Below are 19,175 nucleotides of genomic sequence, written 5' to 3'. Positions count from 1 at the left end.
GAGGGAAGCGGCACAAGGAGAAAAAAGAAAATGCTGTGGATTTGGGGTTTCTGGTTTGCTGTTTTGACATCCTGCGTTCTTTGTTTCAAAATCAAAAACCACTAAAGCCTGCATTACCGACAAATAGAGAAGCTGTCCCTTATTCGTCTTAACTTCCCACTCCTGCTGTCGTAACAACCTCAGTATTAAAATATCCAGTTAACCACCTTGTGATGCAAATTTATATCTACTCTGTTTGCATGTAAAAATAGGAATACAAAAATGTCAAAGATAAGACATTTAACCTCAAATAAAATCTATGGTCACAGATTTGAGATAAAGATTATACTTTCTATCTTTAAAGAAATCCTCTTGGCACTGACTGAATACCAACTGGAACAAGATACAACATTCACCAAAACCTCAAGATGATTTATGCAGATCTCAACACTGTCATTTCTTGGTCATGGTTATACAAGGCACAAACGTTTGTCTAAGCAGACCAGTGTTTTAAAAGATAATCTCTCTTGGCACCAGGCTATAAATCTCTTCATTAAAAATAGGGCACGTCATTCAGGGTCACTGTAAAGCAAGAAGGTGGAAATCTATAGCATTTAACCCCCTGGTGAGAATTAATTCCTTGTGCATTAAAGCCAAACATCTCCCCCGACTAACATTCAATCTTCAATCTGTTACTGTACATCGCTCCCTGCAACAGTAAGCTGATTTGGAGCAAAACTCCTTCCAAACCTACATCTTTATATGTCTTAATTCAGGAGCTAAAATCTGGCAACATTGTGTCAGAGTGACTGAGGTTCATTTTTAGAGCTTTCTTAAAAGGGCCATAGCTGTGGTTTTAGATGTTTTAGCCCATTTACTAAAAGTCATGTATATTTTACATCACAACTTATCACTTTACAAACCATGCCATTCCTTTTTAGATTTTTGATGTATTTTTCCTACTGTTTCAGGCAACCACTCATGTCCACTACTTTTCGTACTGTATAAAACTAAACTACCTCCTCTATAAACTTGCTTAAATTCGGTAAGTGTGTCACATTATCTTTGTGTGACTTTTCTTCAGGTTTTACAAATGATTTATACAGAAATTTGTATGTGTCAACTGAGGTTTCAAAGGTTTGCTAATAAATTTTATTCTGCAGGAATGTGTGGAAACAATGGAAATATACATTTATAAAAACAGCACAGTGTGTATTTGAGAATGGTCAGCAAAACTATACTGCCTTCATGACTTGTAATTAAAGAACTAAAACGTAGTGACACGGGCCTTTAAAAATGGGAAAGCATTGCTAATAAGGGATAAATCTTTGTGTGCTACAGACAATCCCATTTCGCTTGGACAAGACAAATCTTCACGAAAAATCTGATTGTCTAAGTGATGATCCTCTCACTGGACCACACTGAGTTTCCTGAAGCTCTGCCAACTGCACCGTGAGGCCGACTGCACCAGCGCAGTTTGTTTTAAACCGTGCAGTTCTGCAACCAGATTATCTGATGAACAGACCTGCAAAAGAAGCGGCTTACAGGAGCCAGACTGTTTCCCGGAGCAACAGGCTGCTATTAACGAAGGCCCAGCCTTAAGCCCTCGTCTACAATGATACTAATTAGGCACGGAGCAGATGTGCCCAGACTAGTGCCCACCTCAGGGTGCTGGGCAGGGCCGGTAGTGTCACGGCGGCATACGCTGGTGGCTGATTCACCTGTGACCTTTTCACAGTGGGCCTGGGGTCAAAGCCTCCCTTCAGAAGTACAGTAGGAACAGACACTGGAGGAGCCTGAGTCGGGTCCTGGCACCCCTCTAGGCTCATTAGTTTCATCCATATGTGCAACAGTGCAGGATTTGAATAGAAAGCTGCCTCATGGTAAACACTGAGACCACGGAGAAACAATGAATCTCAAACCTTAATTTCAAACAAGCCGGGATTACTCGTATACTAGACTTTTCTGTACATTAAACATGTTTGGTCCTAGGTAGAAAAAATTATATCCATTTTGCAGATAATGTGATAATGTGTATTTTTAGGATTCTTGCAATTCTATTGATGTTTTCATATTTTTCAATCTATTTTATACTGCATGTATAGCAATTCACACTATAGGTTTCTTTTTAGAAATGTATTTTTTTATTATATTTCATTTTATATCTTCTTATTGTCTCTGGTGTCTAGTTTGTGGTATCTTGTCCATATACACATAACATTAAACTCTATATCATTACATTGTCTTTTTATGGCCATTGTATATATGGCCCAGTACTGAAACTTGAAGTCATTCAAGTTTCATTAATCATTGTGACTCAGAAGCATTACTATTTTACTACCTGCTTTTTCACAAAAGGGAGAAAGTAACATACAGATCACCAAGAGGAACAAGGCATAAACTTAGATTGGCTTCAATGAACAGCCAGGAACAAAAGTGTGAACTATGACGCAGGCAAGACGATAAAACAACGTGTGTGACATGCTTCATACTGTAAAACTCTGACAGACAACACAACAGCAGCCATGTAGCTTTTCTAAATGACCAACCAAAAAAAAAAAAGCACATTTGATGTCATTCCATGTACTGTACGTTGACACAAGTCCAGTGTGAGGACATAACGTAAGGACTGTGATGAGGATGGTTGGTTGGATTCAGCCCATGTGCATGAGTTTCCTGTGCAGCACTTCGACACACAGCGAGTACCTGAGTCAGACTGACACCTCCTGCAGCAGTTGGTTTCTGTAGGGTTCAAATTTTACATTTTACTGTACTTTACAAACATTTCTAAGATATTCAGTAAATGACAGACATTTGATAATGAGTCGCTCCCTTTTTAAAATAACAAACAAACCAAAAACCTAGAAGATGGCAGGATGATTGAAAAATATATAAGGTCATGATTCACAGACTGTCCTACTAAGAAGGACTGAACATACTACACTTAAAATAAGCAAATGTATGCATAAAATGGATATCATATCACAAATTCCACAACAAACACTAAAAAAATGACTAGAATTGTAACTAGTTGTTTCTGTGGTGATAAATCTAACCACCATATGATATCTACTAATTAATGAGCCAACTCTATTATCATTGCTCAAAATGTGACTTGAATGAGCAGATAATAATTAAATGATGTGTAAGCAAGTTTCAGCAGTCATTCCCTATAGGTGAAAAAGGATGTGTTTCTGTGTGCAGGGGGGGTTGTGCATTGTGCCATGGATGTGTGAAAGGGGAATTAAGCTCTATTGATGCAGTTTAAATCTTTGCTGTTCACCTGTATAGGTCGATTAAGGTCATAGATTACTTAATGCCCCTTTAAAGCTCCGTCCAATATATCATAAATGTCTCCGATTCATTTTCCAGTCACCAGTTAAGAACGCAGATCTCCCTTATCTGATCTCTGAGAGCATCGTTTCACTGATTTCAGAGTGTGCGAACAACATATAAAAGGTCGTGTGAAGGTCTTTACTCTCAGCAGAAAGTAACTTAGACACAGATACAGATCAGGTTAAGCTCTTTCTACTGCTCTGCACTGTGATCCACAGCTGACAGGAAAAACAGCAAATGTATGATTACTTTTCACCTGTGGGACTGATGATAAATTAACATCAAATAACAGCGCACCCACTGAAGTCTGCTTTTGGTTGCTGTTGTTTGTTCTTACAGTGAGAATAACAAGTAGATGGAGGTACTAGCATCCCCGTTTGATGTGTGGAGGAAAAACCCACCCACAGATACACCTGGCATTTCAATGCAATTTCAAAACTCAGAATTTTAAGATATCAAATCTCACTTTGTCCCATTTTTGTGACAAACTGGTATGACACATATACTGTATGATCCACACATCTTTTTTCCACCAAAGGTAGTTGGAGTTCACTAACATAAAAATATCATTATTCACGATCCACTACACTGGTTGGCTAGTAGTACTGCTGGGCCTGCCACCTTCTGGAACATATTTTAAGACCATGTCTAGCAGCTTGCAAATCCGATTCAGACAATCAGTCAGAAAACTCTGATACAGCATTTATTATTTTTTCACAACAAGGCAGCTGAATGGTTTGCTCCACTGGTGCAATTTCATCAAATCCTAGCTTCATGCTTCAACAGCCCTTAAATGACATCACTAACTGTGACAGTCACCCAGTAACTAGACAATCTTACAAAACAAGTAAAACTAAAATAAAAATTGCGTAATTGCAATCACAACTTAACATTTGATCTTTGGAGGATTCAATATCAAATGCAATCAAAATCCTGTTTTGGGTTTGATTGGATGATCGCAATATAACAAGAGGTGTAAACAAACTGCATCCTGTAATTACTTATTGCTGGATGTTCTTTCGTTAAAAAGCCACATGAAATCAGCCTGCATGTCCCACACAAACACAAATGGTATCAACTTCTCCTTCTTGCCAATTGCTGTTATTTTGATTGGGGATTTTATCGAACACACTTCAAGGAAAAGGTCAGCGCAATTTCGCAACTTGGAGGGACAAAAAACAAAAATGTCTCCAATACAGAGAACAAGAGATTCATTGAAGCTGACAAAACAACAGTAATGAATAGTTGGAAGGGGGGGGGGGGGGGAGTACTTTACAGCTAGCCAGACATCTCTTTACCAACACTGCCTGTTGCAAAACTTCTCTTGTCTTAGCATGTTGGGAGCTGTCCCACAGACACATTTTAGTGGGAAAAAAATCATTGAATAATTGCCGAAACCAGGACTTTACTGTACAGCTAGACAAAACCCCACTTGGTGAAGAGACAGTAAAGTGAACAATAAAGAAACGAGCATGCCAGAATATTATTCTCAAGCGAGGTCAATGGGAGAAAAACATGACGCCAGCTGACTTAATCTCTTAACAGAAACTCATTCATTAAAGGACTACTCCATCTACAATCTATCTTTTGCTTGCTTGCACTGAAAAGTTTGTAGTTTGCTCCTTTCAATGGTGACAAACTTTCAAAGTAAAAAAAAAACGGCTGTGAATGAAGCAGCAAGCGGCAAACCTATCAGAGGCATCTTTCGAGCCTAAAGACATTTGATACTCAAAAGATATTTAATGAAGCATTCCTGCATTAGCATCTCAATGCAGTTAAGTGTCTAAAATTCAAACCTGTTGCTCCCATTTAAAAAAACTCAAAGCACCAGACGTGATTGGATCATGAGAAGTAACTGAATCACTGATCTGAAACCAGTGAATTACTACATAGGGGGAGAATCTGCAGCGAGCATTGCTGGTTGCTCTGTGCGGCACAGAGGGGAGTGGGTGTGATAAACTGCCAAGAGTCTTGCGGAAAACGACGCCTCAAGTAGGTCAGTGCGACTCAGAGAGATAATCAAGGCCATTTTGACCCCTTCTGTGTGAGCTGTAAGTGGGTCAAATGCAGCAGTCAGCTGTTGCAACTCTATCACGCAGGGTGCTGCGAGGCACTCGTCATACTGTCAAACCCCATTCCGTTAGTTTAACACGTGGCGGGGTGCCCTGCCTGCACCCACAAATACAGGAATCAACCCTCTATCTGTCCGCCCCCCAGGGGTGAAATAATGTGAAGTTCCTCTCAGCAGCAGTAGCTGCAGATCCACCTTCCCTCTTGTCACTGAATACACCCCCTGCAAACACAACCCTCTTCAACTGTTGTCTCCTCCTTTTGACAGCTCACAGCTTCGCAGCTCTGTCCTATTCACAGCAGCAAAGACTCCCCCTCTATCCCCCCCTCCATGTCTAAAATGCCACCCGCATTTCAACCAGACTAACTCCAGCAATGTCCCTGCTTATTTCTCACTCTTCACTGCACAGAAAAAAGGGGGACTCATGTGTCTAGAAACACTTCTGAGCACGAATCTGCAACAGCAGAACAAAGGCGATACAGGGCAGCCTTAATCTCTGCACTACTGAAGCCAGCAGCTATTTTAAAGCTCTTTCTCTGTGTCTCTTTTCCCTCCCACCTTCCTCTCTTCTCTCTAACATTCTTCCTCTCTCTCCCCCCCTCCCTCCCTCATCCCCCGTATTTCCCTCGGTGTCTCAGGGCAGCAGCTTCTCTCTGTTTTCCTCTCCTCTCTCCCTGCGTGTCCAGTGACTGACTGCACAATACACATCAATTATTCATGGCTGCTCTCTCCGTTTCGCAGGCAAAACCAATCACAGATGGAGTCATTGCTAATGGGCTCCTGCTGTACTTGCCACCGGCTTCTTTGCACTCAAGCAACAAATACCCCAGAGACAATGAGAGGGAAAACGGGGGTGGGGGGGGGGTGGGAGGTGGGGGACTTCACACAGCACTAACAGCCACGAGGAGAAGAGGAGGACACACATTTGTGGTCAGAGAAGAAGAAAGGTACGTACTGCAACAAATAATTCAGCAAAATTAGGAGCCGGCTTCTGCAGCAGGAAAGGGTTAAAGACATAGGGGGAGGGGGGGGAGGGGGGGAGACACAGAGGGGTGGGGTGGGGTAGGGGTGGGGGGGTGGACAGGCAGAGAGGGAGAGAGAGAGAACCAAATGCTTATCTCCTCACCTCGGATGTATGCAGCAGTTATTGATGTATCTTCTTTTTCTGTCTAGTGATCCATTGCTTGCTCTCCCAATACACACATCACACAGAAGCAGCCACAGCCACTTCGCCAGAAGGGAGAGAGGGAGGGGAGGGGAGGGGAGGGAGAGGAGGGGAGGAGGGAGGGAGGAGAGGAGAGGAAAAAAAATGCAGGCAGCTCACATTTCAAACCTGCAAAGGGGGGTGGTGCCTAATGTGCTAGACAGCCTGTATCTTGGCCTGGGTCCAGAGCAACGAGTTAAAGAAGCCTCAATCAATTCATTTTAAGCAACATTTGTTACAAGGGAGGCGCACAGCAAGTCCCACTGAAAGGAGGTGGTAGAAATGGTTCAGGTGGATATGTTAAGCTGTGATTTTAGCCCCAAAACCTTGTCTTTGCATACAGTCGACTTAATCCATCAAACTAGTCGTTGTAATTAAGGGGCATGGAGGACCAGGAGAAGGAGGAGGAGGAGGAGGAGGAGGAGGAGGAGAGCACTGGGTATTGTGGCTTCGTAATGCAAAGAGGGTAGAAATCAGAGAGGGAGGGGCCAATTAGACCACATTTGTCTTTCAGCACACATGAGCCCGGGTAAGCTATTGGATAAATCATCATACCCATATAAACCATGTAAACTGCGGGTAGACACACCACCTGAGGCGGTCAGGAGAGTCTATTGTCATCTGCAAGTAAAAATGCTCACACTCACCAATTGAGGTTTCAAATGCAACTGATTTGTGGCTGAAACACAATGATAAGCATTTAATTAGAGATGTATGTTAGAGGTATGATGCAAATTAATGTTGATGCGCATACATCTGATTTTGTCACATAGCAAATTACAGAGCCATATGGAGTGGCTGAAGATGCTTCCAATCACCTCCTACTGCTACAGACATAATAACTGCGACAACTACATAGAAGGGAGGAAAGACGGACAAGCTCAACAGCTCTTATCTCTGCTCTCTGCTGCCTGTATTTGCTCTCCTGGTATTTACTATCAGCTAAGTGCACGGCAGGTGACTTACAGCCCTGCACCCTTAGTGCAAGTTAACACATCAATCATGTCTGGCTGCCTGGAAGGCTTCTCATATGGTGATCACACAGTGTAAAACACATACATTGTCTAAAGTGGACACAGTGGGGATTTATAGCTTCTGTGACACTCATATCTTTCTAAGAATCAGGTGCACATAATAAGCCTTTAACCTTGTTAACTCGTGGGTCCGTCTTTACAGACGCGTGCTGTGCAGCAAAGCGGTTTCTTGAATCCGTGCAACTGTCTTTTAAACGCTCATCTTTAAACTGGGTCTTAGTTCTCGGACTAAAAGAATAGCAAACAGCACTTGAGGAACAGCGGCTGCCTCATCAGCATCTGAAATAAAATTTTCATACTGGAAAAATAAAGCCTTAAATCTGCATTTGAACCTGATTAACTCATGTTTATAACTCAGATCCAACTCAACTGCTGCAAGGTCTCGGCCACCAACAATGCTTTCAGACTCATTCTCTATTTAGGAAAAGCCGCAATTTAACTATATGTTGAAGCACACCGGGCAGAGAGAGAGACAGAAATGTAAGAAAAAACATTTTGGTGTGGAAAGCTCTGGGATCAGAAATTATAGCCCTGCAGGCCTGTGTGTGTTTCTGACGTCTGCATTATATGAAGAAGTGAAGACCTTTCCACAGCTCAGTGACAACATGTCTGACCTCCGCATCTTACCACTTCACTGGAAGGCACGATAAAAGCTGATGCACGATCAGCACTTCAAGCTACAGATCGGAGGAAATTAGCGTTAGATTCACACTCTAGCAAACTAAAGAATTCAACCATTTCAGTGTGAAATTATAAAAGCTTTAAAGCAAACTTGAAAGAAACCTTCATCTTAACCTTAAACTTATTTTAGTAGTAAACGTCTTTTTTATCTTTGAAATCAGTGAGAATTTTTTTTTGCCATTTTCCTGTTTGGCTTGAAATAAGACTACTAGCCTTAAGACACTGTTCCTCTTTCCATTTAATTGAAGTAAATTATTCATAGCTTTTAACAAAAAAGTTTACTTTCTAAACTGGATTGTAGATTGTCTGATTCACTCCAAGAACTGTTAAACCTTACATACTGCTGTGTTTTGTTCCACCCTAAAAAAATCCCACGACCACATCAATTTAAACAAGATGAAAAAAGGATGCCTTGCTGACAGTGTTAACTACGTCCCACGATGTCTGCTGATCAAACTTGAAAACAGCTCTGCATGTGTAAAACAAGTGAAGAGACAAACCAGCCTGAGCGAGACCTGGAGCCCAACTAATTATCTGCTGAATAGCTGGTTTACCAGGCGTTTGTTACACGGCAGAATGAACGACTGAAAAACTTCAACTGCACCCCCCCACCCCTTATAAGTTGGTGCCTCCTTTCACTCTTTGGAGCTGAGGAATTCCAAGAGGTTGCTGAGGCGCAAACAATTGAGAATGTGCCACTCTGACCCTCTTGGAGGAAAAATCGTGATTAAGCGTTTTGTCGACGCTCTCGAACCAGACTGAACCACTGCAGTCCTGCAGGAGGGGTGTGACACTGAGGAAATGGGCCTAAGAGGGGTTGTAATGTTCCCTGTAACAGGGAGAGAGGGAGAGAGAGAAGGAGAGGGAGGGGAGGCCCTGATGAGTTTATCCACACTGAGCGAGTGATCTCCCTGCTTTGATGTCGCCACGGCTCCACGTGCGTGGCTTCGCCCTGTGGTAAGACAGTCCAAGTAATCACAGATTAATAGAGCAGGCTAATCTCATTCACAAAGAGGTCACTACTAGCAGGCAGAGGCCCCTCCCCCAGCTCTGCTCCGCTCTCTAGCCACTTGAGATCAGTGGTACTATTCAATGAATCGCATAGTAGGTAGAGTTTTCCATTTCCAATCTGCTACAGAGGCATTTAGTTTACAACAAACAACAACAGACATTATCCAAACTTCTGAACTATTTGCTTTGCTGAAATTCAGATACGTACGTTAACTGATAAAAATCAATAGGGGGTGATGGTGAAGTTGTCCTCAGGCCAGAGGGTACATATTGATGGTGACGTTAGGATCGAGGTCTATTTCTTTGAGTTTTGCCATTCTAAGCTTTTTCTTACAAAAAAAAGAGAGCAAACAATGTCTTAAACTGTTGCAGGCATTTCATGATGAATCAATTTGTCAAAGCTACAACCTGTTTCAGCTGAAATTTGACTGTGAACATTGATTTCTTACTGCTGAAATCAACTCTGCACGTCCCTCTACACAATTTCCCCCTCGATTTCCTCCCATGTTCGGGAGAGGAATTTAGATGACATAACAGAATTGTAATAGCTCGACCACGCCGTATGTCGGAGCCAAGACAAGCTCCGCCTGGTTAAAAAGGGACAGCAAATCTGATTTACTTGTTAGTGCTCATCCATTGACCTGATGTCCTCTGTGGCACACAGTGCCACTTGTAACCACCGGACATCTTTCGACATAGATTTTCAGAGCAGATTACAAGATGCATGATGCGAATGAGCAGGCCTGTGGTTATCAGAGTAAGATTTGGCTTCAAATGTTCTTTGGACACTTTTTCTGCAAACTACTAGGGTTTTGGGCTACATGAGCCCCCATATTATCTGAGATAAGGAGCAAACATAAGGTGGAACGGTTTCAAGCTGTCTATATCCAATAAAAAACCTTGTTATGCAACAAATGGCAGACTGTCGTATTTATGACTGAGCTGAGAATTTGAAAAAAAAAAAAAATTATTGGATTTCATCAAGGAAAACTGTCAGATTTGGCTTAATTAGTTTTCATTAAAACAACATCATGCACAGGACGCAGTATTCAATTAAACAAAATTCACCTCCTCCCATGTCTGCACAGACTTCTCGGTAGTTTCTATCTACCTTTGTTGTCGGCCTATTCAGGCTTCCAAAAGTCTCCTCGATGGATGGGAGACACTGACTCGTCTGTCTCTGGTGTTGGATGGCTGACCTGCTGCCCGCCAGCCTGGCCCCCGTCATGTGACTCACTCCCTTCCCCCGTCACTCAGCAACGGCCCAGCTGGATGTCGGGGAGTGGGTACTGCCCGTGGGGCCCTGTGGGAGTGTCGTTTAAGAGCCATCTCCCTTGGCTACCAGAGAGGGCTTTCTCTCCGCCTTAACAACATCCTTGACTGGGGCCTCCACTCTGAAAAAGCGTCTGGGAGCTTTGCAGGAGAATGCCTCCTCATTGGTTTCCATAGACTCTTTCTCTCTTTTTACAGGCCTCTCCTCTCAAAATATTCATGCATATACAGGTACATAATTGTCCATGAAATGCACTTTGGGATGCTGCCTAGACTCGAGTACTTGCCGGTTTCCAAATGACTACTGTTGCAGGAAATTATTCAGACAGAGAATCAATTGGCAATCTTATCTAAGCCCATAAAGTAGGGCCTGAGATTTGATTTAGCATTAAGTAGAATTAGAACATTTGGCAGAGTAAGTTCATTGCAGGCGGAGAATGATTCCCCTCCCGTGGCTGACATAAGAGTGACATTGCATGATTTGAAGCCTCATATTACCACATATAAAACCATGGAGGCCATAAATCAGAAAAGGCAAACACGAGTGAAAACTCAAACAATATGTGGCTTCGACTTTCATGTCCTGACGTAGGATGGCTCAGCGGAGAGGCCAAGCCTACAGAAGCAATTGCACAACCCTGCTTTCCTCGTAACCCAAGACAGGTGGAAACCACAAATCAAAAACTGTAAAGGAGCACAAAATATTCCTGTTATCTTCCGAGCTGCTGACAGCCTATACATCTTCATTCCCATCGAGCTTCAGCATGCTTTTCCGCCAGCTTGATAACAACATTTAGCAGCATACATCTGTCCCAATAATCCATCACTGTAGCAAGATGGCAGTGCTGTGTGTAAACAGGAACTCATCATCACTGATACAGTGTTTTTTTTTGTCTGTGACAAATGGAGTATTCTGCTGTACACACTTAGTCTTCAGAAAAGAAAATAGATTGTGCTGTAGTTCTCCAGCTTGTGAACCAGTTGTTTTTATGTTGATATTAGAGGGTAATGCTTAATTTCAGTGAGAAGGAAAAGGGACGAGGTACTTACTATTTTTGTTGAAAACCCCCTCAAAAAAAAAAAGATTGCTGGACTGTTTATCATGCAATAAAAGAATCTAAGTTCAGTGACATGAATTCAAACATGCCTGTGACCATTTTAATACTGTCCAACCCATTTAGGTGTACAGTACTTTTCTGGAGTATCAGGGTCTTATACAGTCTAGCAGCGATGGGTGTGTATCATGAAATGCTGCCAAGAATGCAGACAGGAACTTTGAGCCCGGCGAGGCCAGCATGGCCAGATGGCCTGAGACGGTGGTTGAGAAAACTCTGGTCTTACCTGCTGATTTTGGAGTGAACTTGTCCCTGTTGGCAGCGCACACGGCCAGGAGTCGGTAGCCCAGGTCCAAGTCGTAGCCCTGCTGTGCTGCTACGCGGCTGACCACCTGAACACAACGACAGCATGCAGCACTCAGTCAGGACAATGTCAGGTATTCTATTAAGTTTCATTCCTAACGAGAGAGCAACTAAATGACAGAGCATTTCATCAAAGCAGGCTGTATGTGCTGATGCTGAAAACAAAAATGAAGACAGGATGTCAATGAATGCATTTCTTAATACAGACAATACAATAGGAAATGGTGCTTTATAGATTTGTGGATAATCTCCTTTTCAAACAGGCAAAAAAATTAGTCTTTTCAAACAAGGTTTTTGAAGGTTTTATTAACTCAATTGTTATCTTTATTCTCCCATTCTACTCTATCTTATTCTATCTTTGTTCCTAGATAGAAGGTCACAAAAATGCTGATCCCATTATCAGCTCAACACTAGAGCACACGAGAAAGTGCATATCTCTTACAAGGCTGCACAATCCTTTAAATGTGTTATTTTATTTTCAGAACAGAATTTTTTTTTTTGTCTGTCTCTGCATTTCAGTACACAAAGTGACATTTGTGCTTGATTTTATTCGTTTGACTGCAGAAGTTGATGAGAAAATAGTAAAAATGTTGAAATCTCCCCCTTCTTTTTACAAAGTTACATAATAAACAGGATTGGATCCATAATCTCCTTTGTCAAAGCAATGATATTGCTCTCAAATTGGTATTAAATTCTAATTTTCAAAGATATATCATTGCATGAATAGATTACTTTAGAAAAATACACTGAATAGTGGCCAATCCTGGCATTTAAACTCATCAAAGGACTTAATATTTTGTCTTGACATTTTCCCAGATTCCGTCTGTTATATAAGAGTGAAGTTTGGCAGCATCAAAGACCCAGTTTAACTTAAAGGATAAAGTCACTGCAAGTTTATCAGTTCCATATGAGTCAGTGGACGGCAAGACGAGGAGAAAATGTGGCCTCCAGTACAGAGGTACCCACTGAGAGGAAACATTAAGAGAAACATCCACATGCCACAGGAGGCGATGTAAATCACCCTGATGTGGCACACATTGCTTTGATTTACCTTTGCCATTATCAGCTCAAACAGACCTGCTCAAGACATTTAGACCTTTAGGACATACTAAGGTCTGTGTGGACCAGCATGCCTCACTAGAGACAGATTCTTCTGCCTGCCTGGGTTTTCATAACCGCGATCCTGCTGTCACACTCCGAAGTTCAAGACAAGCCCCGAGGTAGTACAGCTGAACACTGCTTGCTGCACCATATCATTATCTCCTGTAAGTATAGTCTTGACGTGACACCAAAACAGAATATGTATATCTGGCCTTTATTTATAGGAATCCCCCATTAAGAAGAAGATATACGAGTATAGGCTGTCTAATTAGAATCTCAACTTGGTAATTCTAGTGTAAGAAGCACAACAAGTAGTTCTAATTTCAGGAGCTAAATTGTACACAGTCAGTGGAGTTGTGTTGGTGAATTGAATAGTCACTTTTTTTTTTTTTTTGCCACTTTGCTGTCATGAGTAACTGGTGCCTTGCAGCATGAATACCACATAGTGTGCAAAGTGCATTTTTCCAATGGCCAGCAGGAGACGACTCCACTGGTTGCAAAAAAAAAAAGCCCATTTGTATGGAGGTCTATGATAAAATTACCCTACTTGTCACTTGATGTATTACCTCAGTAAACACTTTCCTAATGAGTTTTGGGACTTTATTGCTAGTTTCAACTCTTCTTTAATACAGCATGATTCTCATTTTGTCAATTATGGTCCCATTTAGTTTAAATGTCTACGTCAAAATGCCAAACCCGAGGCTTCAAAACTGCTGTCTGTAAACCAATGGGTGACAAGTGGCCATTGGGAAAAATTGGAAGCAAGGCTGTGTGGCAACGCTATACCTAGTGCTTAAATACATCCATGGGCTGTATTCAGGCAATGTCAGCATGCTAACAATGACAATGATAACATGCTAATGTTTCAGGTTTACCACGTTGTCAGCACTAAACACAAAGTACAGCTGAGGCTGATGCCGTTAGCTAGGCCATTTGGAGATTTTTGGGTGTTTTAGTGTGACTAAAAAAGATCAAATGAAACTTTAGAAATTCAAGCTAAAAGTTAGTGAGATGAGATTATTTGCTCATCAATTCAGCGTAATGTCAGTCAACCACCTAGTGAAACTCCAGGTGTAAAGAAGCAGAGAGTGTCTTATTAACTATGTTATGAAGATGTATGTTTCATAGTGGCCTGATTTTTAGTCTAATTTGAAGAAATCTTATGCTCAACCCATTGACAGACTGTTGTTTGGTATTATAGCAAACTTCTCTTGACACAATAAGTATATTTGCAGTGAAGCCACCTGTCTGACATCACCAAATGGCAGCAATGAGGCAGCAGTGAGATACGAACATGCAGGCAACAGGGTGAAGTGTTTACCATTACAGTCTGAAACCGGGTAATTTCACAATCACATCAGATTCTCTGTGCTCCCTCCCAGTGTGGTTCACGCCAAGGTCTATACAACCCATAAACTAAAAGGAAAAGCCTTGAGATTTTCGCGGCAGGAAACAAATTGAATTGGCGAAATGGAGGAAAAGGCACCTGCTGCTGCACATTAAAGCTGCAGCACAAACAATCACTTGAATAGAGGGATGTGTCAAAGCGGTTTCACTGTGGTGCTCAAGTACAAATCTCTTGGGTTCCTTCGCTCGCTGTAGCCACACTTGCACGATGGGGTTACAAATTGCACCCAACAGGGGCTATATGTATCTCTTATCTACTGCTGGAAGCAGTGTGGGAATGTACATGTTAAAGCACAGTTTGGCCCAAGGTGACAGGTGAGTGACACATTCACAGTCCATCCATCTGCTTGGACAGTCTGTTGTGTCTCTTTGTACAGACAGTAATTCCTTTCAGTAAGTCTTGACACAGAATAATTCAGAAGAGGTTTTTATAAAAGAAATACTCAAAATCAATGGAAAAATCCCATCAAATACTCGCCCCCTGTAGGTTTGAAAAGTGGCGCATCTGAACAGTTTGTAGTTTGCTCCTTTGTGGCAGACGGCAGCTGCAGTCAGTTTGGATTCAAAAGAGTTACAATGGATTCCAATGGTGGCTGAGAGCCATGGCAAAAACAAACAAACAAAACCAGAAAGAAAGCACCACCGTCCACAGAAACTTCTTGAAACACTAATCTGCTTATCCGTATGCTTGGTATGCTCCAGACACTCTGCGCTCCAAATTATGGCTAACTAAACAACCGGTTGTTGTTGTTGTCATCATCATGACCAACGTAAGCCGATGTAGTCGCACAAAGGTGAGCAGCTAACCACACCGGCAACATATGCTGTGCCAGCCTGTAGTTTGGTTAATAAAACACGTCTCTTTTGTCCCTGTGGATGCTCAATATGCTTCAAATACTATTTTGCCAAAAAAAAATAAAAGCCTCTTTTCCAGAAACAGCTGCCATTTATCGCAACTGCTGTTTGTATCTATTGCACGTAACTAGCTAGAATTGCTAACATTGGTTGTGGCTAGCAACAAACAGCATCTGCGTATTTAGCAATATTGTCTCATACTTATGTCTGTTGGGCAGTGGAGAGCTGAATTGGTTTGAGAAGTTTTTAGGGACATATTGGTCGTTTTCTTTCAGCATGAGGCTGTATAGTCATTGGAATCCATTGTTACCACTGTAAATCCAAGGTGATAGCCACCATGAAGGAGCGAGCTGCAGACTTTTCAGAGCTACCATCTAAAGCCTATAGAGAGTAACTGATACATATTCCTTTTAAATGTAAAATGAACATGAAAGAGAGCAAAAGGGCCTTTAGAAGAGCTAGAAGTGAATATTTCGCAATTCAGTAAAACATTGTCAACTCACAATAGCCTATGCACACCTTCCTGGAAATGACTATGATGCATTTTGCCATTTTGGTCAAAATCGTGCTTTGTTTACAGTATATGGCTTCAAAGGGTCTTTTTTCTAAATGTCATGGGATACTAATTATTCAATTAATCAAAAGCCCCTAGGCAATTAAGTAAGGGAATTAAGGGCTTACTAACTGTATTTCCCTATAAGCACTGATTGCTTTGTGGTTTGAGGACGTTATTGCAATCCGTCTCATGTTCCAGTGGGCTGATTTCATGAGCCTCAGAACAAACTGTAACTGAAGTCACTGAAAGGTGACTGAATCTCAGTAGCTCCTACAGGGTGAAATGCTTTTTATTTTCCAGTGACCTCAGTGAAGATCAGGCAGCTAAACATTGGTTCCCTCGTACCCAAGAGGGACTTACGGAAAGAGCCAATGAAGCAGTTGTTTTAGCGGCCCTTTTATTGTCCTTGAACCTGCGAGGTGTGCGACTGCAGAGGGGGGTCACGGCAGGCAACTTACCGTTAAGCATCCCATCAGGCTTTGCTCGAAGGGGCGCTGGAAGGCTCGAGGGTCGCCACACCAGTCCAGCAACTCGGTCGCTGCTGTTTGGAAATTTGCTGGATTTTGTAAGTGCTGGAGGGAAAAAAAGGGACAGTTTGGGAATATGTTAGAGTCCAGTAAGGATCAACGGATGTGATGAAGTCATGAATCTTCTTGTTACTATGCTTTATTCTGTCATAAAGCCTATTTGTGACATGTATGCATATATGCACGATAAAAATACAGGTGCCTATTTACGTAAGTATGGGTTGTATACAGACAACAAATTATTTTTGAAAAAAATATAAATAAAAAGGCAATATTAACTAAAACTGAAATACAATTCACCTGTTATGCAATACTGCTCATTTTCCTTGCAAAAATGTTTTTACACCTCCTTCAAAAAACTTCCATATCAAAAGCAAGTATATCTAAAATCAATATAGGTGGAGAATGTGGTGTGACAACCTGCTTAGTGCCCTGAACCCGGATAAGAGATGGAAAATGGACAGATAGACTGTAAAAAAGAGGAACTCACTTGTCACCATAACAAAGGTCATGCCAATAACGTGATGAATAATTTAAAGCACTCAAAGTGGCTAAAAAGAAAACAGCATTTTACGACCACATTTCCCAAAATGTATCTTATTACACTTTAGAAGACTTATGTTTTCGGTTTAAAGTATTAATGGACAGGGCTGAAGGGGTATGTCCCCATTAGACTCATGCTTCCACTTCACTCTCCACAGGTCTCTGTAGCACCGCCTCGCCACTGAGTGCAATAAATCTCCCTGTGTGGCTGCATGAATAGCCGAGGTAGCCGTTATTTCACCAGCCAGCCTTGAGCTGTGCTGTGACTTTATCTGACAACAGGCTCCTTGACCTACAGGAACCCCTTTACAGCATTCATTCCCCGACTGGAGCCAGCAGCCCACTCACTAACCCTGTTGTCTGTCTAGCTGAGGAGCTGCAAAGGAACTGAAAACAGCCCTCTCTAGGTCGCCACATCATACTCGCTGTTGGTCATTTCTTCTCTACAGGCTCTCAAACCTCAATATGAATCACTTCATACACAGAAGAGTAGACACACCACCTCAACTCTGCAGAAATCTATTGCCTTTAGAGAGATAATGCACGCAAGACTTTGCGGTGCACTTGTACAAACCAGGAACAAATGGACCCCCACTCCACAGCATCAAAGGTAAGCAGAAAGGTTTGTCAGCTTAAAGTGAATTGCTGCCTTCCTAACACATCGGCGTGCTTTGATTTCACTGTCAGGGAGAAAGGAGACAAGGAAAGTCACTGCCTCACAGTGCTTTTGTCTTGTTTGCTCTTTAGGGGGCAGCAGAGGTCAGGATTTGATAAGACAGCTTTCATATCAATTTACAAAGCCCGCGTTTGACAAGGGCCGGATGAAACGAGTCTTGTTTATTTTGTGTTCTGTCCGAAGCTGTTCTCCACTCGGCCAGCATGTCTTTGTTGGGGGACACTGGGACGAGGCGCGGTAGTGTTGCTGAGCATGTAAAGTCTACTGGTGTATTAAGTCTCCTGGAGAAGCACACACACATCCACAGATGCTAAATTTAGATGAGTCTGGAAGCTAGACAACACACGCAATCAGTGCACCAAGGATGGAAAGGGGGAGAATAGGGAGGAGGAGGGAGAATAAGGGAGGGGGAAAAAAAAAAACACACCACCAGCACTTGGGCTTGAAGTGATTACTGTTCTTTGCACTCAGAACAATTGGTCCCACCAGTGTGGCTGTCACATGGAGAGCTTGGCACCGCCATGCCACAGATGTTCCCCCTTCTCCGGCCAAAACCCACCAATCAAACCTAAACTAGTGGCCAAGAGACTCCTCGTTCCCCCCCGACCCACCCCATCCTCGTCCCCTGGGTGAGAGTGATCCTCCAACATTTACACTCCAGTCAAAGCTCGGCCCAGTTTGAGGGAAACAAAGATGGACAGGACGCACAGTGTCCTGAGAACACAGCTTTCTTCAGATACAATCATACTCTGTAGTCACGTCTGGAAACGACTTGATCTGCACATCTGCAGCTAAACTGAATGTGACAGCGCATACGATTTGGCAAAGACTCCCTTCTCTTTCAAAAATCACAGCTTTTGGTTTTGCTGCTGCTGTTGTTCTGCATTCAGCGACGTCCCAGAGCACCAAAACCATATTAATGGAGACAATTAACCCTGGAAAGAACATAGTGGCAGATGAAAACAGCTGCATCACCATGCAGCACAGCAGCAGCAGTACAGTGAGGGTTGTTTTCCAGTTTATCTTGAAATATTGGCACTTACAGTCTGAGGAAGTGCTCCTGCAGCGAGAGGAGAGTTCATAGTTTCCGCCAAACCTGTGTACGTATCACTGAGTGAAGAGTCTGACAGCAAACTGGCTTCCCCACAGTGAGAGGAAAACTACTGTCTCTGAAATAGATACCAGCAGTATCACGGAGCCCATCTTCCCCAAAGTGTTCACAACAGTGCAATTCCAGGATGTGAAGGAGGAAAACAAACCGAGACACTGTGTGCTGGAGTTGCAATCAGATAACTGTTTTTATGGATCTTTTTTTTTTTAAAGCATCCTCGTCTGTTTGGAGGTTAAACAAGTGAACACGTCGATTTTGTTGTTTCATTTTTTAAAGATAATAGTTCCCTTGAGGTATTTAGATGCACCTGAACACATCATAAAGAGACAAACAGTCAGTACTTTTCCAATTATTACTGTAAAAAGTTTCAGGCCTGCCACTATTTTTTTCAAT

The 19,175-nt window shown here is 42.3% G+C and overlaps 1 protein-coding gene across 1 annotated transcript in view; it reads right to left on the bottom strand.

Moving 5' to 3' along the window:
- The window catches only part of LOC139220412 (zinc finger MIZ domain-containing protein 1-like), a 108,512-nt gene that overhangs the window by 16,475 nt on the left and 72,862 nt on the right, over positions 1-19,175 (bottom strand). The window contains exons 4-5 of the mRNA XM_070852511.1: positions 16,384-16,497; positions 11,930-12,035 (exon numbers count right to left, since the gene is read on the bottom strand). Of these exons, the coding sequence (XP_070708612.1) occupies positions 11,930-12,035; positions 16,384-16,497 (220 nt within the window). The remainder of the gene's footprint in view (positions 1-11,929; positions 12,036-16,383; positions 16,498-19,175) is intronic.

This window comes from Pempheris klunzingeri, chromosome 20 (genome assembly GCF_042242105.1).
Source record: "Pempheris klunzingeri isolate RE-2024b chromosome 20, fPemKlu1.hap1, whole genome shotgun sequence".
Lineage (NCBI taxonomy): Eukaryota > Metazoa > Chordata > Actinopteri > Acropomatiformes > Pempheridae > Pempheris > Pempheris klunzingeri.
This window is presented reverse-complemented; position numbering and strand designations above follow the sequence as displayed.